The sequence below is a fragment of the Danio aesculapii genome, chromosome 20 (assembly GCF_903798145.1).
Source record: "Danio aesculapii chromosome 20, fDanAes4.1, whole genome shotgun sequence".
NCBI lineage: Eukaryota > Metazoa > Chordata > Actinopteri > Cypriniformes > Danionidae > Danio > Danio aesculapii.
Window position 1 is genome coordinate 1,355,247 of NC_079454.1, and position 25,006 is coordinate 1,380,252.

Sequence of the window (25,006 nt, forward strand, 5' to 3'; positions counted from 1 at the left end):
AAGGGCGAGAGGGGAGTTCGAGCCCAGGTAGGTCTCGAGGACTCCCCTGCTTGTCGCCGTGTGAGAAGTGTAAACTAGGGTTGTTTTCGGTGATAATTTGGTTTAATCTGTTGCTATGGTATATGTTTTTGGACGGTGGGAGGAAATTGGGGGACCCGGGGGAAACCCACGCGAACATGGGGAGAACATGTAAACTCCACACAGAAACACCAACCAGCCCGATAGGAGGTTGGACCAGCGGTGTTCTTGCTGTGAGGCAACAGTGCTAGCCACTGGGCCACCGTGTTGCCCTATCGGAAAAAAGAGGGAGGAAGTAGGGGTGGGAAGCTTCAAGACGAAGATAACTGGAGTGAAAAACTCTGGTTATTTATAATGCTTCCGTAATCATCTAATGGGTCAGATTACGGAGCTAATGAGGAGCCAGCCGTGTTGATCATAAGCACGTGATCCTCTCGAAATTAGTTTATAAATAAACCACACTTATAGTTTCGAGAAACAGTCCAAAATGTAGAACAAAAGTTACTTGTAAAATGTTTGATCTATTTATCAATAATACAGTAGGTCAGTAGTGAAAGAGGCTGCTCACTGCAGAGCCACTTGGGTGGAGCTCACCTCCAGCTCCTCCTCCTATAAGCTGTTTTAATGCGTACACTAATCAAATTCAGATTTTTGTCAGTGAAGGGTGGGTCTTTTTTAACACCCCCCCCCCCCCCCCCCCCCCAACTTTAAAATGACTTATTGGTTTCTAATTGTGGTTTAACAGAGGTATTAAAAAAGGGAAATTATTGAAACCGGCCTAGACAAAATTGAAGGGTACCAACAATTTTGTTCATCTCTACACCACTGTAAAAAAATCTGTAATTTTACAGTTAATTTCCGGAAGCTGGGGTGCCGGAAACCCCCCCGGAAAATAACGTTGTTAAATTACCAACCCAGGCTCATTCTGAGAACGTAGTCCAGGGGACGTTTCTGGAGACCGCGAAATACGTCCCGGGAGGTACGTATTTTTGCAGTTTTTGTTTTCGCGAGTCCGCGAGAGGCCGCTGTGCGCGCTTTTTCCCGCGCCGTTCTCGTGTAAACCTGCCAGAGGTCGCTGTCGAACGACCTTCCGCCTGTCTGCCTGGATGACAGAATGATTGACCGTGCGACCGGCCAATCGGCTGACCCACCCTCCTCCGTTCCTAAACCAAACCAACGACGATTCACAAAAGCCGTCCAGAAAAAGAAAAGCTCTCGTCTAATTTTTACCACGTTTTCGGATTTTGACCACATTCTCACCCTGTGATGAACTTGTTCGCTTCATTTTTTGGTTTTGTTTTTGTTTTCTTACCTGATTTCTGGAACCGCTCTTCCCCGGACTCGAACCCGGTCAGCCCCTCTCTGCGCCTCGAGTCCGCCAGAGTACACGAAGAGCTAACCGGACAAACTGGTTGCAGCGGGAAAGCCCTCCACACGGAGGCGGACGGCCGGCAAGCGCCGAAGGGAACGCCATCACACCGCCCCGCAGCGTTCGCTTAAAAAAAATGATATGCAGCCGTACGTACCCCCGGCTACGTATTTCGCGGTCTCCAGAAACGTCTACGGGACTACATTCTCAGAATGAGCCTGGGTTGTAAATTACAGAACTTTACCGTAAAATAATGGACATTAAATGACAAAATTTAATTTTACTGTTATTTTACAGTAAATTTCTGTAATTTAACGTCCGATTTTTTTTTATAACTATTTTTTCAGCATTTTGACTTTTAGTAGATAGGACAGTAGAGAGTATTAACAAGAAAGCATGGGGAGCAGAGAGAAGGGAAGGATCGGCATAGGACTGCAAGGCGGAATTGAACTCAGGTCGCCACGAGCACCAGAGTGCATGTGTCGACGCACTAACCACTACACCACTGGCGCGGACTAACAGGCGTTATTTTACGGGGGTTTTTTCCGGCAACTCAGCTGCCGGCAATAAACCGTAAAACGACAATTTTTTAAAACATAACATATATATATATATATATATATATCAGTGGTGTAGTCCTAAAAAAAAGGTGGTATACTATTACCCACCCAACCCGCCCATGCTATTTTATTATTTTACCTGAACGTTTCAGCGAGACATCATTCAGACTGCTGCTGTGGTCGTCAGGGGCAAGGAATGGTGCAAAATATGAACAAAAATGCACCAGTTGCCACAAATTAAGATGAGTTAAAAAAAAACACTTGGTATACAGTTAAAGGATGCGAATACACGTAAATTAGGGAAGTCTAATCAGCAAAACAAGTGAGTATACTGAGGGTATACGCAATTATTGATCCTCAGAAGTCGTAATACCCAAAGAGCTAGTGGAAAAAAGTAGGCATACTGAGTATACGTGCGTATAGCCCCGACTACACCACTGATATATATATATATATATATATATATATATATATATATATATATATATATATATATATATATATATATATATATAAAATATATACTATAAAAATAACTGTAGACAGTTTCATATTTTGTGATTCATGTTTTTATTTATGCTTTTGAATCGCATTTTGCAATGATCTTGATCTTCATTCATTTTCTTTTCAGCTTAGTCCCTTTATTATTCAGGGGTCACCACAGCGGAATGAACCGCCAACTTATGCGGCATGTTTTACGCAGCGGATGCCCTTCCAGCCACAACCCAACACTGGGAAACCATATACACACACTCATACACTATGGACAACTTAGCTTACCCAGGTCCCCTATAGCGCATGTGTTTGGACTGTTGGGGAAACCGGAGCACCCAGAGTAAATCCACACCAACACGGGGAGAACATGCAAACTCCACACGGAAATGCCAACTGAGCCAGCTGAGGCTTGAACCAGTGACCTTTTTGCTGTGAGGCGATCGTGCAACCCACTGCACCACTGTGATGCCATGTTTACTTAATCTTGCATTACAACTAGAGTGATGCATTTGACAGACGCTTTGATTAACACTGTACTGAAGGTAGCCTGTACATACATTTCAAATCAAGAGTCTTGGCATTAATAGCACCATGCTATACACCGCTGTACCAGGCTGTAATGTAATTATGTCAGGTTATCGTGATAAAGACATCTCGAGTAAAAGCATCTTTGCATTGGAAATGGCATTACTGAGCCGATGACATTTAATGAGCGCTGGCATGCATGAAAGCAGTGCATGAATGTGTGTGCGTTAATGCGTCTCTCGCACAAACACGTTTGTTCTAACTGACTAGCTGATGGATTTTACTATTGATTAGTCTAATTGTGCATTCACTTTGACTGGGTCATTGTCCAGGGCTGAGAGTTGAGCCATTACAAAGCCTGATTTGCTTGCATTATACGAACACTCACAATCAGTGTTGGGGAGTAACTAGTTACATGTAACGGCGTTACGTAATTTAATTACAAAATAAAAATATCAGTAATTCATTACAGTTACCTTCCACCCCATCCCCCATCTCCCCCACCTAGGCGCCTGTTCTGTGAATATTTCTAATACTCTTATTAGCTGTATTCCAGAGATTTTTTAAGAAAACCACAGGCACATGCATTTTTGTGAAAGAAGTATTACAAATGTCCGCTCTTCAATCCTCCTTAAAAAGTTTAGTCAGCTGGAACCCAATAAAAATATAAGACCACCCTAGCCAGTGATGAAGACCAATCAGTGTTGACATGGCAGCTGAAGCTAGAGATGAATTTGGGGGAAGAGCGATTATAGGTGCCCTATAAAGAAAAATTGGGTATATCTAGGCATTATAATAAGACATAAGAGATCTGTATATGGAAATGGCCATACCGTGAGCCTCAGACACTGGTTTCCTCGTTCTTATGCAAATTGCATAAGTGTAAAACCCTGGTGGACAACAGACCAATCAGACCACAAAGCAGACTGTTGCGTGACTCATCATTTACATGTATGCCTACTTTAGGTAATTTATCCAGACCTGATGAGCAGTTGACGTCATCAAGAGAACACATTTGTTATATTATTACACATTTATTTATTATTTTATTCAATTATTATTACTATTTTATTAAACAATACTGCAGTTTATATCAAATGTCATTTACTGAACAATGACATTTAACAGACAATAATTTATAGATGATAAGTAGGTCAGGTAAAAGAATAACAAGTTTTTGTTCAGCAAAATATATATTAAGCTGTAGAACTTAAAAGGGGGCTGCACGGTGGCGCAGTGGGTAGCACAACTGCCTCACAGTATGAAGGCCGCTGGTTCGAGCCCCGGTGTGGTATACATGTGGTATAGGTTAATTGGGTAAGGTCAATTGTCCGTAGTGTACGAGTGTGAATGAGAGTGTGTGGATGTTTCCCAGTGATGGTTGCAGCTGGAAGAGCATCTGCTGCGTAAAACATATGCTGGATAAGTTGGCGGTTCATTCCATTGTGGCGACCCCAAATTAGTAAAGGGACTAATCCAAAAAGAAAATGAATGAATTTAAAGATGCAGTATGTGAGTTTGACACCAAGTGGTTGAACTAGGTATTGCACTCCTGGTTCAAAACACACTTAAGTGCAGGTTGCCAGATTGACGACATCAACAACAGTGTGCCTGAATGTCGAAATTAGAAATTCCAAGAGTTCAGTCAAAGCAGCGTGAATCTGTCTTCAGCTACTAACAGCGCCCCCTACTGCTGGATCAGCTTCCAGAAATGATCAGATGTGCTCCAACATTAGGCACATTCACATCAAGACTGAATACACATCTGTTTAGCTGTGCCTTTACTGAATGAGCACTGTGCTACATCTAACAGATCACACTATTAGATCTTTATTATTTCTTTAAAACCTGTTTAAAAACCTATAAACAATGAGCTGAAGGACTCTACTGTACCAGGCAGAGTCACTCCTACAACAGGCTATTATACAATCAGTTGAACTCCGGTCAATAGTGACATGGGCCAAGATATTTAATGTTATTTAGCCATCTTTAATCTATGAAAAAAGAAGGCACTAACATCGGTTTTGACCACAGGTGTATGTAGGTGTGTGTTTCATCTCTGATGTGTTCTTTAATCCACGATTATCTCCATAGTTTCACTATTGTTCAGACAGAGGTTACTGTCCTTGCCTGAACTTCCTATCTTTCTACATCCTCATCACCATCTGTGATCAGACCAATGGCCATTATATCATCCTAAAACTTCGATGACTTGAGGTTTGTAACACTATTGTGGCTGCATAAGGAAAACAGAAGTGGGCTGAACACAGCGCCTTGAGGGTCCTCAAGTGAAGTAAGAATTGAACAATGGTTTTACCCATACTTGACAATGGTTGTCTGCATGGTTTGTTGACAACAAACCATAATACGTTGTTGGTATGCCAGTTGGTCATCCTGCGTTCTGAGGTACGGTGCCAGCTATGTGTGGTTCCCTTTTCAGGCGACTCCATATGCACACCGTGTGACCAGACCACAGTGTGTCCCCCTACCCAGGTTGACCGGTGTCTTCCCTACCAGCTAACCATCCCTCTATATGTCATGTTCCCACTACCTAAGGTGAGCCCATATGGGTTTTTTGTCACAGGTCTCCCCATCAGTGACCTCCGCAGCATCCTCCCCATTCGGGGCTGGCACACTTCCCGAATTTACTGTTGTATTCTAGGCAAGCCCTAGCGTAAATTGCTAGGCGTGATGAGTTCCACATCAGGTAATTAGAGCCAGGGACGTTGGATAGTTATGCTTTGGTGTTCACGCTACTTGCCTGACACTCGGCACCCCAAACTACATGATGGGTTCAGCTCCTGTAGCAATAAGGATATGCTCCCCTAGTCAGTCAACTCGACGTAAACTCATAGTGATCAACTAAGGGAGAACGCCTTGGTTAAGTACATAAGCCCCAATGAGGGAAGGGAGACGTTTATGTCCCCTGCCACAGGAGCTGAATCCACAGCTGAATCGATAGCATGATCGTCTTTAGACGGTCCCGGAGGAGGGAAAAGTTTAAAGAGCCCATATTATGGGTTTTTGAAAATGCCCTTCCATGTAGTGTGTCACACAGCTCTAAGTGAAGTGAAATATCCAGCTGAGGCTTAAATCTGTAAGTGTACAGTGTTTAAAACTATTGATTCATCTATAAAGGAGTCGACTCATAGTGCTTCAAACGAGTCGTCTTGATAACGAGTCATTAGGTGTTTCGTGATGACGCGGCTACGAAACAAGTAGTTGCGCCGATCACACCGCCCTCAACCCGAAAGTGAAAACGAAAGTGACCCGTTAGCAAAGTGCGGACGGGGGGGTGTCGCAGATATAACCGAGGACGCGGGTGGTGAGGGAGGTGTCGCGGACGTCTCCCTCTCTATTGGTGTTGTGTCTTCTAAGGAGGAGGAGGAGGTGTTTGTGTGTGTGTATGTGTGTGTCTGTGTAAAAAGAGCAGGTAGACTGTGACAGGCTCCTCACCAGTTCTTGGACTTTTTGCTCAATAAAATAGTTTGTCGTCTGTTTTTTTTAAGTCCATCGTCTGTATTTACATTCACCCACTGGCAGCCAAAATCCACACCTTACACTATGAAGCGTGTGTGCACTGTGACTACTTTTATATTGTTGATTAGCAGCTGGGCATTTCACTCTGTCTCGTGCTGAAGGCTGTCAGTTTCGACCAATCGCAGCAGGCTGTCATCGGTCCAATCAGCACAGATTAGCTTCGCGCTGAGGAGGGGTTTGGGTACAAATGAATCACTGAACGATTCATATGGGAGTCGCTGGGATAATTAGGTAAAAATAAATGCAGATTATAAGACCATCAAAGTGTTGCTTGACCTTGCATGCATATTAGACTGTTGTTGGAGACCCTTACAACCTAAATATGACCCTATTTCATCTATAATATGGGCTCTATAACAAAGGGTGCAAAAACATTTGGGTGCTCTTTAGCCTATTGTACCGTGCATCTGCTTTCTTGATGTGCATATGTCTTCATGTATTTCTGTGCCCATTTCAGCCCACATCATGTCAAGTTCTTGTTTCCCTGTGCTTTATTTTTGACTTTCGCTCAATAACAATTTACAGTTTTCTTTTACTTCCAATTACACATACAGTCAAAGTCAGAGTTATTCGCCCTCCTGTGAATTTTGGTTCTTTGTCAAACATTTCCCAAATGATGTTGAACAGATTCAGGAATTTCTCGCAGTATTTCCTCTAATATTTTTTCTTCTGGAGAAAGTCTTATTTGTTTTATTTCGGCCAGAATAAAAGCAGGATTTAATTGTTTGGTCACACTTTATTTTGATGGTCTGTTTGTTGAATTTAGTTACATTGCATCTACATGCCAACTAATTCTCATTAGATTATAAGTAGACTGTTAGGTTGGGGTTGGGGTTAGGGTTAGTGTAAGTTGACATGTACTTGTAAAGTTTCTTATAGTCAGTTAAATGTCTGTTAAAGGAGCAGTATTAGCTGACAGTCTACTAATACTCAAATAGACCATCAAAATAAAGTGTTACAGATTGTTTTAAAGTCATTTTAAGGTCAATATTATTAGCCCCTTTAAGCAATATTAGTTTTGGATTGTCTCCAGAATAAACCACTGTTATACAATAACTTGCCTAATTACCCTAACTTTACCCTAATTAACCTAGTTAAGCCTTTAAAGGTCACTTTACGCTGAATACTAGTCAATATCCAGTCAAATATTATGTGCTGTCATCATGGCAAAGAGAAAATAAATCACTTATTAGAGATGAGTTATTAACACTATTATGATTAGAAATGTGTTGAAGAGAAATTGGGGGAAAATTAAAGCAATGAAAGTATAACAGGAGAGCTAATAATTCTGACCTCAACTGTAAGTAGTAAAATATGTGACAGCCATGATCACTCAGAGGTAAATAGACCAGTAGATGAGATTGAAGAATATAAAGGCCCCTGGGAAGATCATGCGAGAGTAGGCATCAATGGCGTGAGTGTTCTGGATGATCCGCAGTCCTCTGAGCGTCCTCTTCTTGGCTCCTTTGACCTCTGGGCCTATCGACAGACACACTGCCATGGGGTCCAGTTTCTCTGCAGGCTCCTCAGAGGAGACGGGGGCCTGAGTATATCCCGCAAGACCATTGCTATCAGGCCTACCGTACGCTTCATCCAGCATCATAGTCCTCATGCTGGATATGTCACATGTGCCAGATAAAGTCTAAAGTGGATAAACACAAACACTTGTTATTATTTAGGGGCTATTTACATCTGCTTTTCTTTCTGATCAGACTTCAGCAACTGATCAGCAACATTTCTTTACTGTCTTGATTATCATCAAATATCATCATCTCCATGATGAAAGGCCCTAATATGGACACAAACCCCCCTGATGCATTCTTTGCAATCAGCCTTACAAACAGCAAGTGTAGTATTAGAGCTTCTATTATGGGTTAGAAAAGGTTCATGTTTTGGCAAACAACAGGCTGACTTGCATGCACTGTCATCAACACTGTCTTATAGTGTGCATTACTGCTGATTGGTAGGCCCACACGGAATCTGCGCACGCAGAATTACACAGATTTTTAGCCCATCATTAATTCTGCTTATTTACTGGAGTAAATGTGTGTAAATCTATATTTATTCAGTTTTTAAATTAATTACAGTAATATTATTGACTAATATGAAAATGTTCATCTGATTTATTTACGATATAGTTTGTACAGTAATGTTTTCTGTCTTTTAGTAGAGATATTATATGAGAGACTTGCTTTTTTTACCAAATAAAGTGAATCTAATTGGATTAGCATTTTAAACATTGAATACAAGTTAAAAAGGTATTACTTTTCAGTTCATATATAAGGTTTTAGTTATGATACTCCCAAAATAATCCAGCAGAAATCTGCAGATTTTTACCAAAATTCTCATCAGAAATAGCAAAACACGTCCGCAGATTCCCTCTGGCCCTACTGATTGGTCTAATTACCCAGTCTGCTATGATTGGTCCGATGACCCAGTCTGCTATGATTGGTCTGATGACCCAGTCTGCTATGATTGGTCCGATGACCCAGTCTGCTATGATTGGTCCGTTGACCCAGTCTGCTATGATTTGTCTGATGACCCAGTCTGCTATGATTGGTCCGATGACCCAGTCTGCTATGATTTGTCTGATGACCCATTCAGTTGTGATTGGTCAGATCACCCAGTCTGTTGTAATTGGTCAAACGACCAAGTCTGTTGTGATTGGTCTGATTACCCAGTCTGTTTTATTGGGCCAATGACACAGTCTGTTGTGATTGTTTGAATGACACAGCGTGATGACCAAGTCTATTTGTCTAATTCGACCAGTCTGTTATAATTGGTCGACTGACCAAGTCTGCTTTGATTGGTCTGATGACCCATTCTGTTTTGATTTGTCTGATCACCCAGTCTGTTTTGATTGGTCTGATGAGGCAGTCTGTGGATTAGTTTGATGATCCAGTCTGCTGTGATTGGTCTGATGAGCCAATCTATTTTTATTGGTCCAATGACCCATCTGTTGTGATTATTTTCGAATGGCCCAGTCAGTTGTGATTGGTCTAATGGCCTACTTCTGTTGTGATTGGTCTGATAACCCAATCTGTTGTGATTGGTCCGATATCCCAGTATGTTGTGAGTGGTCTAATAACCCAATCTGTTGGGATTGGTCTGATGACCCAGTCTACTATTAATGGTCCAATGACACAGTCTGTTGTGATTGATCTGACGACCCAATCTGTTGTGACTGGTGCGATATCCCAGTCTGTTGTAATTGGTCCACTAAACCAATCTGTTGTGATTGGCCCAATGATTCAGTTTGTTGTGATTGGTCCGATGACCCAGTTTGTTGTTATTGGTCTAATGACCAAGTCTGCTTTAATTGGTCAAATGACCCAGTCTGTTGTGATTGGTCATATGACCCTGTCTGTTGTGATTGGTCTGATGACCAAGTCTGTTTTTATTGGTCTTATAACCCAGTCTCTTGTGATTTGTATGATGACCCAGTCTGTTGTGATTGGTCTGTTTACCCAGTATGTTCTGATTGGTCCGATGACCCAGATTTTACCAACAATAAACAACTATATAGTGATTCCTATATAGAAGAATCATCTCCAATGACATCAGCAATGACATCATGTGTACCCAAACTAATCTGCCAACAAAACAGCTGTGAATAAAACAGGGCAAACTGAGGAAAGTAACAGCAGACATGACTGTTGACAAAATGAAAACATTTGAATATACCTAAAGAGCAGCTGTGCATTTACCTTCTGCCTCAACTTGCGATCTGTCCCATCATGCACTGTGGTCAAGTAGTTTACAGCAGCATACTCAAGTACAGATAAAAAGACAAAGACGAAGCTGACCCACAGGTAAATGTCCACAGCTTTGATGTAGGAGACCCTGGGCATGGAGGCGTTCACTCCGGTGATGATGGTGGACATGGTGAGCACCGTCGTGATGCCTGCAGGAAGTCACAGTGACACACGGGGATTTGCAGTTGCATTCTATTCCACTTTTGTGCTAAATCTTAAGTCAAAATTACCATTTGATGTGTACTAATGTGGGTGAAATTAGAGGTCCCAAACATATTTCTTGTGGGAGGAGCAATCACTGATTTAGGGAGAGGCTATCAGTGCATTAGGGCAGAGCTTTCAGTGCTTTAGGGTGGGACTATCAGTGCTCTAGGGCAGAGCTATCAGTGTTTTAGGGCGGGGCTATCAGTGCTTTAGGGCGGGGCTTTTAGTGCTTTAGGGCAGGGCTATCAGTGCTTTAGGGCGAAGCTATCAATGCTTTAGGGTAGAGCTATCAGTTCTTTAGGGTGGGGCTATCACTGCTCTAGGGTGGGGCTATCAGTGATTTAGGGCGAAGCTATCAGTGCTTTAGGGTAGAGCTATCAGTTCTTTAGGGTGGGAATATCAGAGTTTTAGGGCGGGGCTATCAGTGCTTTAGGGCGGAGCTATCAGCACTTTAGGGCGGAGCTATCTGCTTTAGTGTAGAGCTATCAGTGCTTTAGGTTGGGGCTATCACTGGTCTAGGGTGGGGCTATCAGTGATTTAGGGTGGGGCTTTCAGTGCTTTAGGGCGGAGCTATCAGTAAATTAGGGCAGGGTTATCAGGGCTTTAGGGTGGGGCTATAAGTTCTTTAAGGCGGGGCTGTCAGTGCTTTAGGGTGGGGCTATTAGTGCATTAGGGAAGAGCTCTCAGATCTTAAGGGTAGAGCTATCAGTCGTTTAGGGCAGGGCTAATAGTGCTTTTGGGAGAGGCTATCAAAATGTACTGCCCTTCAAGTTTTTCTCGATTTAGGACCATTTAAAGTGAATGTTCGTCACAATAGAGGAAAATTTTTTAATGAATTTTGAAAATTTTAATGAGCTGTCATTAAACAAAATGAATAAACCTTTCTTTATTGTAACACATATAAGAAGGAATATCTGTATTGTAGAAGGGCCTGATGTGCACTTATATAAACAGTAACTGATGTAAGCCTTCAGCCTAAGAGCCGCTGGGGTTTATGCAGTAAATTCACCTAAAGAGACTCTGGCAGGAACAGCTCGCCGGTCGATCCAGAAGGACACCCATGACAGCATGACCATCAGAGTGGCGGGAAAATACGTCTGAAGCAGGAAGAAGAATATATGGCGGCGCAGAGTAAAGTTGATGTAAAGACGATTGTACCAACCTGCAGGACATATGAAAGGAGAATTACTCAAATGCTATTATCCAGCAGAAAGCTCACACATCAAGCATTTCAGAAAACTTGCATTATGAATCACTAAGGATAAGAGAGCACATCATTATAAAAAAAATAGTCAGTTTCATTTATAGAAATCTGTTTGAAAGCTGCTGAAATCAGACGCCAAAGAAACAGTGTTTGCCTTGTATATGCTATTTTTTATTTTAGTATAAGAAACGAATAAACAGGCAAAATATTCAGGAAAGTAATCAAGGGTTTTGCACCAGTAGACAGCCTGTATCTTCTGAAACTGAAGTAGTTTCTAGTGTATTTGTTTACAGTACACGTGTGCACCTGTGCTGCTGTAGAAAGCCAGTCTGGAGGTGGTGTGAAACTTCTGGATGAGGAACTGAGACAGAGAGATCTTGTCATCTGTGCTCAGAGACTCATCTCCGCTCTTCCAGTAGAGCATCAGGTCTTCATCGGTGTACGCATCTGGACACACAGCAGAGGAACACAGCAGCAGGTTTGCAGACGTCAGTGTGATGTTTGATATTACTATACGTCACACTCACAGCTCTCCAGCTCCAGTGTGCAGGTCTGAGTGTCCAGCGGGAACCGACTGAAGTCCATGTTACACGCTGAAGTTACGGTCACCCTGAAACTCCAAACATAAAACACCTTCAGGTAGGGCTGCTCAATTCACTAAGATTCGATTTCTATATTGACCTACAGCGATTAATTTAAAAAAATTGTATTAAGATAAAACAATTAGGGGCTGCACGGGGGCTCAGTGGTTAGCACTGTGGCCTCACAGCAAGAAGGTCACTGTTTTGAGTCTTCGCTCAGTCAGTTGACGTTTCTATGTGGAGTTTGCATGTTCTCTCCGTGTTGGCGTGGGTTTCCTCCAGATGCTCCGGTTTCCCCCACAGTCCAAATACATGAACTATAGGGGAATTGATTAACTAAATTGGCCGTAGTGTGTGTGTATGAGTGTTTTCCAGTACTGGGTTGTGGCTGGAAGGGAATCTGCATACACTGGAATAGTTGGCGGTTCATTCCGTTGTGGGGATCCCTGATAAATAAGGGCCTATGCCAAAGGAAAATGAATGAATGAAACAATTACTGCATCAATTTCTGCCCCCTTTTTCGAGCAGTCTGCATTCTTTCCTCAGTTCACATGGAAATCAGACTGATCATGTAACGTGGCTTTTGCAGCATAAGACGTGCTTGATTTATTGAAGTGTATTCGATTTATTCATGTTAGATACATTTATTCAAACGTAGATACAGAGATTAGCAGAACACACACACATCCTTTAGCTCAAGCTGCGACTAAATGCTCAAATAGAAATGTGTCAAAACACTGCGCTTAGTGATTATTCACATTAACCCCCGTTTGTTATGTAATTACTTACCATAAAGTTTTGAGAATGAACAGTAAATCCGCTTGTTAAGTCGTGACGAATGGAGTACTGTTTCCAGGTTCAAGCCACTACTCATTTGAACTGAGAAAATATTCGTTTATGACCACTGTTTAGTCATATCATGCATTAAAGTGAATGCATGCTTTGGGCGTTGTCAAACTGAAGACCGGGGGGTGGGGGTGGGAGTCCCTGGTTTGTACTATGCACCACGTTTCAGCAATCGGACACCAATGTCAGCGATTCGGGGGTGTTATAGACTGTACCAAAAAGCTGAGGACCGGGGGAGGACAGAACAAAACGGTAGATGGGTCTGAAATACGGGAGACTCCTGGGAAAAACGGGAATGTTGGCAGGTATGCCAGCCTTTGGGTGCTGGCTCTAGGAACTCCAGATGTTCACTGACTGCAATGCTAAATTGGCCAATTTTACAGCTGATAAAAACATGTTTACAGCCTGCTACAAAAGATGGTTTTGATGTTTATAGCTAATATTACCCTTCATCACAACTGTGAGTGGGTGAATTTTTTTAAAACTCATCCATTTCATTTATATTAAGTTATATTAACATCGTATTTTTGTGTTGTTTTATGTGGCTTTACACAGTCAGTTGCCTTTTGGGATTATTTCCTACAATTATCAGATACTATAGCATGCTGTGTGCATTTTATTGTGCTCAGAAACCATTCACGTGGCCTCCATTTCCCAGGTGAGTGAAATTCTACACTTATATACCATCTCTATAAATGTATTGGTTTTATTTAAGATCATTTATCATTAATATTTTTCTTTAGAGCTGTAAAGCACTTCAGAATCAGACAGACTGATTGGCTGTAAGCCATTGAACAGTCATCTGAAGCGTTGTCATACAGTGTTATGCCTGGATTTCACCAATAGTCTTGCATTTATTGGAGGTGATGGGGGGGGGTAGTATCGCGAAAATGAAAGTGAAGAGGGGGGGGGCGGGGTTTTTTGCTGGGTATTGGTATCGCGGCTGAAAATGAAGAGCGGGGGGGTGGAGGGAACTGGAATTGGCGCTGGCCCTTGATAATGTCTCTGGGGTCCCTCTAAATATATGGGCCCTTAGAATCTTCCTAACTTCCCCACCCTAGAGGCGCCCCTGCAAATGGGTTGAGGATCTATTCCTTAGCAGTTTGTGGGTCCTTCATTGGCCCTTTTCCTCTTCGTAAAGAAACTTTCCAGAGACTTGAGAAAATGAGTTTCTTACTCATTTTGCTGCTTGTGGGTTACATTCTGGCGCTCAGGTGACCAAGATGTAACTGAGAGAATACGCTCATTTAAAAAAAGTGTTTCAAAATAAAAGATCGTTCAGACTGTGGTAATAAATAAAGCAGAAATAATGAGTGATTTCTTGTGCAGCCCCATACCAATTGATCCACGATCCATGAGTACGAAGAGAAGCTGGAGTAAGTGATATGTGTGTGTGGTCGTCACCTGAGGCTGTAGAGCACGTGTCCGTCAGGATAAACCCTGATCATGATGTTCTCTGTGGTGGTGTCGTGGATGAAGGAGCGCTTCGAGTGGACAAAAAACACATCAGGCACCCAGATCTTCTTCACCAACCGGCCATCAAAAGTCATGCTCTTATTGTGTTTACTGGGAAAAGACAGTCGCTCGTCCTTCCAGTAGTGTCTCAGGTACAAAGTCATGGTGAAGTCCTGCATAAAAACACATGTATTACTGTATTTACTTACACTTTAAAGGGGTTCAGTGTTTAGTTTTAGGCACTTGTGTAAAATGAGGATGCTTTCAAAAATAATACATACATCTATTTTTCTATTAGCCTATATCAACTAAATTAAATAAACATTTAGTATGACCACACTTTGCATTTAAAACACTCGTCCATAGTTTTCAGGTAGCTTTGCAGGCAGGTTTTTAAAGCATCTTAGAGATGTTGACAAAGTTCATCTGGATTGAGTTTCAGGTCTCAGTTTGTTCTGTTTCTTCATGTCATTCATCAGACAGACTGGATGATGATCAGATCAGATCTCTGTGTGGAGCAAGTTTGTCCTGATAGCCCCAAGTTTGTCCAATTTCACTCGTGTCCCCCATCGTGTCACATAGCCAAGTTCGCAGAGCCCCGACGGTGTGGTTGAGTCGAACATTGAGTACGTTTACATGGACATTAATACTTTAATACAATTTTAATATGATTAAGACAATACTCTGATTGAGAGTCTACCATGTAAACAGCGATTTTTGATTATCTTAATCTGACTGAAGTCTTAATTGAACTAAACAGACATGTGGAGTATGCATATATTAGTGGCATTATTGAAATAAACACCGCAATCAAACTATTACCGTCATGTAGGACTTTCTCTGCATTTTGTGACAAGATGCCCACACGCGGCTGTCAGTAAAGATCCCCAGACACGCATACGTTTTTTTCCCTCCATTCGGTGTGCGTTATTAAATTTTATTAAAACAACACTCTTCCACCAGTCCTTACTCCTTATTTGCATCTAATATGCCAGTTTGTCACGGTGGCATGAATGAAATGTTCATGAGTGAAGGTGAATCTGCCGAACTGCAGTTAAAGTCTAAAAATTAAAGATGAAACACCCAAAATTACATGAGACTCTGCAGTAAACGTGGATAAGACTGGTGATTCAACATTCAAGAAGCACTTCACGTAAACACTCTAATTATATTATCGTCTTATTCAGATTAAGGCAAATAACTATTACTGATGTCCATGTAAATGTAGTCAGAAGTGTTTTCTAAGTGAACCATCCAGAAGGGCATCCGGCTGATTTGATTCAGAAGGGCACTTTTTTGTCAGACGGCTCACCGGTTTTACCTTCATTCACCGTCATTAATTTTACTCCATTTTATTTGTGTATATTTTACCCGAACGCATTAACTCTACAGGTGTCTGAAAGTTAGCTGTGGAGCTAACATTAATCAGATTCACTCTAGTGAACATATAAAAATCGTCATCATAATTTACTCAAGTGCACGCCTTGAATTCTCTCGCCCCCTTAATAGGTGCTGGCACAGTCTGAAAACCCCTGGTCGAGATACTTGTCACCGGTTTGGCCCTTTTATATCCCCTCACCAACCAGCAGAGGCCTTCATCTCCTGGATAATAACCCCATGCCTGGCACTGATTACTTGGCACCTGATAGCAGTCGCCCATGTGTTTAAATACTGGCTCAGATCAGAGACTCAGGCTGCGTCCGAAACCGCATACTGCTCAGTAGGTGCTGCATTTGAATTTAAACGTATTACTCGGCCGTTAGAAAAGTGCGTTCTACACAGTATGAATGTGAGCAGTATGAATGGAATTCGGACGTATTACATCCACCATTTTTCATGGTCACATGGCCTACCTGGGTCAGTTGCGTCACTTCACCCCCATTCATGAATTCTCTCGCAGGGCATCATGGGATAGCGCAGCGTACATGGGATGCACACTTCAGAATCTTGCCGGAAGTAGTAAGTCATCCGGGTACTTCTCGCATACTGATTTTCGAATTCTATGAATTTGGACACACTACTCGGCTTGCATACTGATTTTAGCGTACTGAATAGTATGGAAGTATGTGGTTTCGGATGCAGCCTCAGTGCAGTCTTGTTTTGCCTGCAAACATTTCTGAGTATTTATCGTATTTCCTGACTACTATCCCGTTGCCAACTGCCTGATTCTTTGTTTGATTCTTTGCTTGCTGCCTGCCCTGACCATAGCCTGAAATCTTGTCTCTGAGTATCTTTTGTATACCCTGATTACTGCCTGGACTGTTGCGGCGTATCAACTCACTAATTCACGCTACATAGAAAGTGGCTATCTGGTGCTTTGTGTCATCCTACTGTGTTCAAATAAAAGCTTGCAAATGGATCCACATCCCTCAAAGTCATCCTTACAGTATGAAAATCATGTGATCTGAAACATAGCAAACCTCATATGGAATATACCAGCTAAGTGAAGCTTAGTGCAACAATTCAAATGCAGTCGATGTGGTTACAAAACAAATTCACTTAGTCTTGATTTAAACCTGGAAAAGGTTGGGGTTTTATAATGCAAGCTCCTGACATGCATTTCCAGACTGCTTAAAGCCCTGTGAAATATTACCATCTGTTGGCATTACTGAGGCATGCCAGCATGTGGATGGTGTGATTCTGATTTGCCGAGTCTCTGTGATGTCACCGGGTAAACCTCATGGATTAACTCTGCATGACTCATAGAATATTATGTAAGATCAAATCCACGCTCACTCGTAAACACCAGCAGTGATATGATAAATAAAAGCAGATCATAAGGAAGGTTAATCGCAATCACTGCGATCTATAAATAATCCACACAATCTCCCAGATGACATGTGGACTTCTAGTAGCCTACTTTAATGTGAATAACAATCCCATCCCCATTAAAGTAAAGGGTACAGATGATGCATTATTCCAATTGTAAAATACTCATGCGTCATTCTTATTGTGCAGATGTCCAGAGCACAAGATTTCCATTACTTTGTACATTACTCTTTGTTTATTTATTTTTGCAATAGCTTTGTTTTATTATTATTATCATAATGGCTATGATAGCCAAAAAGATTCAACTTTTTTTATCAGTTATGTTGGAATTAAAAATGTTCTGCATTATATTGAACCATTGTTAATTTAACTTGTTTACATTTCTTACCATATCGACTTCTGATATGCTGTCCAGACTCTCGACTTGCACATCCACACCAACTGGCACTGCTGGACCTGAAAAAAAAAAAAAAAGACAAAGGGCCCTATTATACACCCGGCGCAATAAGGTGCAAGACGTGTTTGGCACAATTTGTTGCTATTTTCAGACCAACGCAACACTAATTTTCCTGTTTTGCGCTACGTTGTTTAAATAGCAAATCCATTTGCGCCGCTTTGTGGACTCATGGGTGTTCCGGTCTAGAAAGGAGGTGTGTTAAGGCGCATTGTTGGCACGTTGCTATTTTGAGGAACTAAAATAGACTGCACAATAGACCAAAAGTCTAAAGTTCAATGCAGCGTCAGTTATGCGTCTTAAACGCTTACACATTGCTTAATACACACAGGATGTACAGCAATACACAAATATCTTTACAGATGAAGAAGAATTAAAGGATTAAAATATTACAAAATTATTATTTTCTACATAAATATAAAAACCACTGCCTTCATGCCTCATGTCGGGGGCTTTTCAGTTTATTCATGACAATCTGCATTAGTAGCCTATTAGTATACAATATACTATATACCATTAGTATAATATTATTATACAATAATAATAATAATAATGAAGCAGCAATAAAATAATAAAGCAGTATTGTTTATTATATGCATATTTATACTTGTTTTAATAGACACAGGTTTAGATTTGGTTTTGGAGACGTCTGCATCACCATATGGGGCATAAGAACAGGACGTGTGTTTGGATATAACTCAGTTGTTTGACCACACTTCGTTATTATTGTTCATTTATTCCTTTGCTGGAGATTAGAACTGAATTTAGAAATAGTTTTGACAAATCTTTGCGCTTAACAAAGGAAAATAAGTATGTTGGCTGATGGATGTCTTCAGTGGAGTGAGTTTCCTTACTCCACCAAAGTAAAGGAGTAAAGTAAAGAGTAAAAGTAAAGTTAAGTGAAAGTAAAGAGGCTGAATGGAGGAGGCTCGTTCTTGTCATGCCATGTAAATAAATTGGCTAATAAACACAAATAAACACACTTGGCTACACACAAACAGGTTCACATGACTGCTTTTATTAATGAAACATGATAAGCAATGCAGTTTTTGTGTAGGAATTAATTGTCAGCATTTTGTCAGTCTGTCCGCTGACTGACTGTATGATCTCTCTGGACAGAAAACTAGTGCTAATGTTTTAGCCAATCAACTTAAATTTTGCATGTTGATAGAGTTAGTAGACGTAGAAAAAAAAGTATCCAGCACTTTGAAATGTAGAGTTTGTATTTGTTTAACAAAATGTAGTTTGGCCAGAGAATTTACTATTTGGCTTATTGCATGATGTTGCTGTGTTAAGAGTTTAGAAAAAGCACTTTAAAGGGGACCTACTATGCAAAAATCAGTTTTATTAGGGGTTAAAACACAGTCATGTGGCAACGGTGTGTGAATATAACCAGCTTCTAATAGTAAACATTGATTAATTCTATTTATTATCATCAGACTTGATAAAAACAGTCTGCAGAAACACTTCGATTGACATTCTGTCTTTGTACGTGTCATCAGAGGGGGAAAGCCCCGCCCACTAGTGACCATCACTCCCTCATTAGCAAAAACAGCAATGAGTGAGAAGCAGCCGTCCAACATTAGAGTTTTCAATCTGCCACTACTCTGACACACAGGCATTTGTAGCTCCGCCCTCTTCTGAAAAGAACACAATCTCATTTGAATTTAAAGCGACAGTCACCGAAACAGCACAAACTGAATTAAAAGCCTAAAAGGGTCAGTTTGGGAGAGTTATAAAACTTTATTTGTGTGGTATTGTGAGCTGAAAGTTCACACACTCTAGGGCAGGGGTGAGGAACCTTTTTTCAGCAAAGAGCCATTTCTGATTTTTTTGCCAATGCATTTTTAAAAGAGCCATTGCGGTATGTACAGCAGGAAAAAATATGTCTTGAACACGTCAGCATTTTTCTCAGAAAACATATTTCTAAAGGTGCTGTTGACTTGAAATTTTCCCTGGATGTTGGTAACAACCAAATAAATCTATATAAGCAAAGAAAACAAATCTAATTAGTTTACAAATGAAGTTCTGTGTAATAAAATGAAATGACGCATGCAAAAAGTATCAAACAGATGAAGAAAGGAAGGTGTAGTTCAGCAATGAAAGCCCAGACAGCAGCTGAAATCTCTCAGCAGTTATACAGCAACACTCAGTCCCAGGGGCGTAGTGGACATTTTAAAAGGGGGGGTGGATATATGAAATCCAAAGGTTTACATTCTTAATCACCTGTTTCTAAGTTGTCTGTCTCTAAAAGTGAGGGGGACGTATCCCCCTCATTTCCCCAGTTGCTACGCCCCTGCTCAGTCCTTCCTCAGTGTAAATGAACATCAGCTGCTTCAGTTTAACATCTACATTAGCAGGAGGATGAAGATGAACCCAGGGTGGACACTTCAGCAAGACAATGATCCAAAACACAGCCGAGGAGACTCTCAGATGCTTTCAGAGAAAGAAAATCAAGCTGTAGAATGGCCCAGCCAATCACCTGACCCGAATCCAATAGAAAATACAGGATAAAGCTCAGATTTGATAGACAAGACTCTCAGAAGCATCAAGATTTTGACATTCTGTTGAAGTCTGTGAGAAGCTCACACCTGAGCAATGCATGAGGCTTCATTCTCCATATGAGAGGCGTCTTTAAGCTGCAGCACCAATAAAAGCCTTTGATATAAAGTATTAAACACGTTTCAGTAGGTCAGCTCTTTCTCCTTCTGTCATTTCAATCTAAACACAAGTAACCCATTTTCCAGATTTGTTTTGTTTTATTTTTATGTTTCTATTGTTTGTGCTTTTGCCAAAATCTGCTTCAATTCCATGTCGACATCTCCTTTAGAAATATTTTACCCAGGAAAAAACATGACGATTAAAAGAGAACTGTAGTTGTACTTTCAATAAGAAACTGATTTCTAGTGATGGTTATAATTTTTTATAACTGTAAAATATTATTGAAGGAAGACAGGTGAGAGCCACTTATTTTTGGTCAAAGAGCCACATGCGGCTCGTGAGCCATAGGTTCCCTACCACTGCTCTAGGGAGTGATTTCATTATCTGCTGTGATAATGAATACAGAGAACATTCCGAAGAAGCAAAAAGCAAAACCAATGTGTGAATTAGAAAAGCCTTCACAGCAATAAGCTAGTGACTGAAGATCCCAGCGGGCGCTGCTGGTGAAATTAACAGAAAGAGTCTAATTTTCATCCATCCAGACGCTGCCTACGAGAGGTCAAACTGATGACTGCAGTGTGAAGCCCAGACATCATTAGCTGAGAACTTGTGCGACATAAAAAGGTCTTTAACCATTTTGTAGAGGATTTTAACCATAACGTAGAGTGAAATGACATTAAAGTCCACGTGAACCAGAAGTATTAATATGCAGTCGATGTGGAAACGTCAACAAATGAACCGCCACCTGAAAATCTAGGTCTAGGCGTAAAGTCTAAAGCGCATGATGCAAAAGCACCAAGCATGTCCGAATCTGCTTTTGCTATTTCAGGGACAGAAATATGCGGTGTGCGCCCAGGGTTGTATCTAACAGGGCTGTGCTCATTCTCTTAATGAGTTTGTGACACCTGTGTACACCTATAATAACTAAGAGCTATTCTTTGTGCTATTTTCTTGTTCTTTTCCCTAAGTGCAGAGATGTGATTTGGACCTGTTTAGTTTGACTATAGAGGAACTATTAACCTACGTCACACATGACATCACACGAGTTCCCGGTTGCAAAAAAATGACCGGTTGCAATAGCAAACATGTGGTGTTGTGCGGTAGGAGGCCAAAGTCCAAAGTTTTACTGTACACCACACTGCTTTTAATGCCAACTGCAGACGTCTTTGGCTAAAAGGGAGCTGAATGGAGTGAGGACCTGATTAAAAATGCTAGACTCTGCAGTTCTCATTTCATATCAGCTAAGTTCACGCTATGCTGAATCATACACATTACTCGTTTTTGATTGCAGCAATGATTTCAGCAAAAACAGTTCAATATGGTGAATTAAACTGCGGTCACTGAACGCTCAGAATGAAATGTAAACATGTGCGTTCACATACCCTGCCGTACAGCTGCAGTTCACTATCAGAATGCCATAGTATTGCTTGTTGATGACTACCCAGGCCTTGTACAGCTCCGTCTTCTTTCCTTGTCTTTGGCTAGGCAGATCCTCGGTTTTTAGCACTACAAAGTTTTGAATCTGCTAATCATGGAGCGTTATTTCCTGCACATGACCACACAGAACACAAATGTAGACATCCAAAGACTTGTAGGCCTTTAACTTCTCTCTTGTAAAAACACCTGGAGTTTCAGTGAGATAGTTGTGTATTTGGGACTAAATGCTTGGCCGTTTCGTCTTATCCAATATCTATTGGGAGAGTTCTATCGCAAATGGACCTGTCAGATGAACGCCGCTCACTTTAACAGTAATTTTGCCGAATAACACTACAGGGGCTTACATTAGAAATCTGTGTATCGGCTATCGGCCTCCAAATCGTAAGAGTTATCGAATATCGATATCGGCCAAAAGATCCACATCAGTGCATCCCTAGACAATACTCAACGTGCTTCTCTTTATGACAGCTGGTATTTTACTATATGAACTTGACATTGTAAAAGGAAGAAAATAAACGAAAGTATAAGAGTAAAAGAATAAACAGTACACTGGCATCAGAGAATACAAATGTCAAATTGTGCAACCCTACAGGTGCACCTTATAAACACACTTATGTCTCAATAAGCGTGTGAAAGATAAGAATTTATTGGGACCAGAATCAAAAATAACAGAAGAGTAACAACACAAGTTTCCTTAAGAAGTAAAGAGTAACTATAAGAGAGTTCACCTGCAAATGCTGGCCTCATGGTGAAGTCGTGATCCTCCACACTCAGCAGGTGCTCTGATTTGACCGCATGTGTCTTAGTTTCATCTAGCATCTTCTTGAAGAGCGGACTGAAAAATAAGAACAACATCTCAGCGCTTCAGTGCAGTCTCACACAATCAAACAAAAAGCTGCTTCCTTATTCACCTTCAGGTTTCCATGCAGGATTTAACCCTATATAACAGTAATAAATGTAAAACTCAATATTATAAATAGATATTAATTACAATATTTAACTTAATTAAGCGTTGTTTATTTGAAGTCTTATCTTTTAAATTACAATCTACTTACTTTTGCTATTAAACTAAATAATTTTGATTAAATAATAAAGACAAAAGACTGACTCCACTGTTTCCCGTCTGGTTTTAAAACTGAATGAATTATAAAATGAGCCAGAGCAGCAGGACTAATAATATAATAACATTATAATACACACATGTTCAGTCTGAGAGCAAAACTATACATTGTAGTTACGAAAAAATTAAAGATTGTAAATAAAGTATTTAAAAACATTTAATATAATCATTCATTTTCTTTTCAGTTTAGTCTCTTTATGAAACTGGAGTCGCCACAGTGGAATGAACCGCTAACTTATCCAGTATATGTTTTACGCAGCGGATGCTCTTCTAGCCGCAACCCATGACTGGGAAACACCCATACACTCACATACACACACTCATACACTATGGACAATTTAGCTTACCCAATTCCCCTATAGCACATGTGTTTGGACTGTGGGGGAAACCGGAGCACACGGAGGAAACCCACACCAACACAGGGAGAACATGCAAACTCCACACAGAAACACCAACTGACCCAGCCGAGGCTCAAACCAGCGACCTTCTTGCTGTGAGGCGACAGCGCTACCCACTGCGCCAACCATGTTTAATTTAAAGACGTCAGAATTCGATGTTATGAATATATAAATTAGAATATATAAATAAATAAATAAATAAATTTGAAGACTTTTCTTTTAAATTACAATTTACTTTTGCTCTCAAACTAAATTGAATAATTCATTTTGACTGAATAATAAAGACATAAACCATACGGCAAACTAACTTCATAGTTTCCCCTTTTTAAAAACTGAACTGAGCTAAAAAATGAATAAATATAAATATTTTATAATTAATTATTCTTCAACTCGTTATATTATATATTACAATATAAAAGTAATTAGTCTGAGAGCAAAACTACACATTGTAGTTACAAAAAATAAAGAATTGCACATAAAAAGTAGTTTAAAACGTTTAATTATAAAAATATATATGTATATAGGCAACGCAGTGGCGCAGTAGGTAGTGCTGTCACCTCACAGCAAGAAGGAGCCTCGGCTGGGTCAGTTGGCGTTTCTGTGTGGAGTTTGCATGTTCTCCCTGTGTTGGCGTGGGTTTCCTCCGGGTGCTCCGGTTTCCCCCACAGTCCAAAGACATGCGCTATAGGGGAATTAGGTAGGCTAAATTGTCTGTAGTGAGCGTGAGTGAGTGTGTATCGATGTTTCCCAGAGATGGGTTGTGGCTGGATGGCCAGAAAATGAATGAATATATATATATATATATAGTCAGAATTATTAAACCTCCTGAATTATTCGCGCCCCCCCCCCCCCTTTTTCCCCTAATTTCTGTTTAACGGAGAGCAGATTTCTTCAACACATTTCTGCACATAATAATTTTAATAACTCATCTCTAATAACTGATTTATTTTCTCTTTGTCATGATGACAGTAAATAATATTAGACTAGATATTCTTCAAGACACTTCTATACAGCTTAAAGTGACATTTAAAGGCTTAACTAGGTTAATTATGGTAAAGTTATGGTAATTAGGTAAGTCATTGTATAACAGTGGTTTAATCTGGAGACAATCCAAAACAAATATTGCTGAAGGGGGCTAATAATATTGACCTTAAAATGGCTTTAAAACAATTAAAAACTGCTTTTATTCTAGCTGTAATAAAAAATAAGACTTTCCCCAGAAGAAAAAATATTAAAGGAAATACTGTGAGAAATTCCTGAATCTGTTCAACATCATTTGGGAAATACTGGAAAAAGAAAAACAATTCAAAGGGGGCTAATAATTCTGGCTTCAGCTGTATATGTCTCACAATATTTTTTATTAAACATTCTTTATCTGAAATCTACTTACTTTTGCTCTCAAGCTAAATGTTTTTGATTAAATAAATAGAGACAGCATACTGACTCCACAAATTCCCCGTTTGGTTTTAAAACTGAATGAAGAAGAGAGCAGCGGGACTCACGTGCCATGTTTGTGGCTCTGCAGGTTTGTTCTCCTGAGGCTGTGCTTCATGTTCCCGCCATCAGCACTGGCACACAATACAAGAAGTGCCGCTTTCAGAAAAAGGACAGTCAT

At 40.6% G+C, this 25,006-nt stretch overlaps 1 protein-coding gene across 1 annotated transcript; it reads right to left on the minus strand.

Moving 5' to 3' along the window:
• Window positions 1-7,064: 7,064 nt before the first annotated feature.
• gabrr2b (gamma-aminobutyric acid type A receptor subunit rho2b) lies at window positions 7,065-25,006 on the minus strand. The gene is made up of 9 exons (XM_056481434.1): window positions 24,894-25,006; window positions 22,602-22,708; window positions 17,710-17,777; window positions 14,502-14,725; window positions 12,198-12,280; window positions 11,977-12,117; window positions 11,476-11,628; window positions 10,215-10,411; window positions 7,065-8,149 (listed from the first exon to the last, which is right to left on the minus strand). Exons 1-9 carry the CDS (start codon window positions 25,004-25,006, stop codon window positions 7,841-7,843), a joined length of 1,395 nt encoding a protein of 464 aa, XP_056337409.1. The 3' UTR covers window positions 7,065-7,840.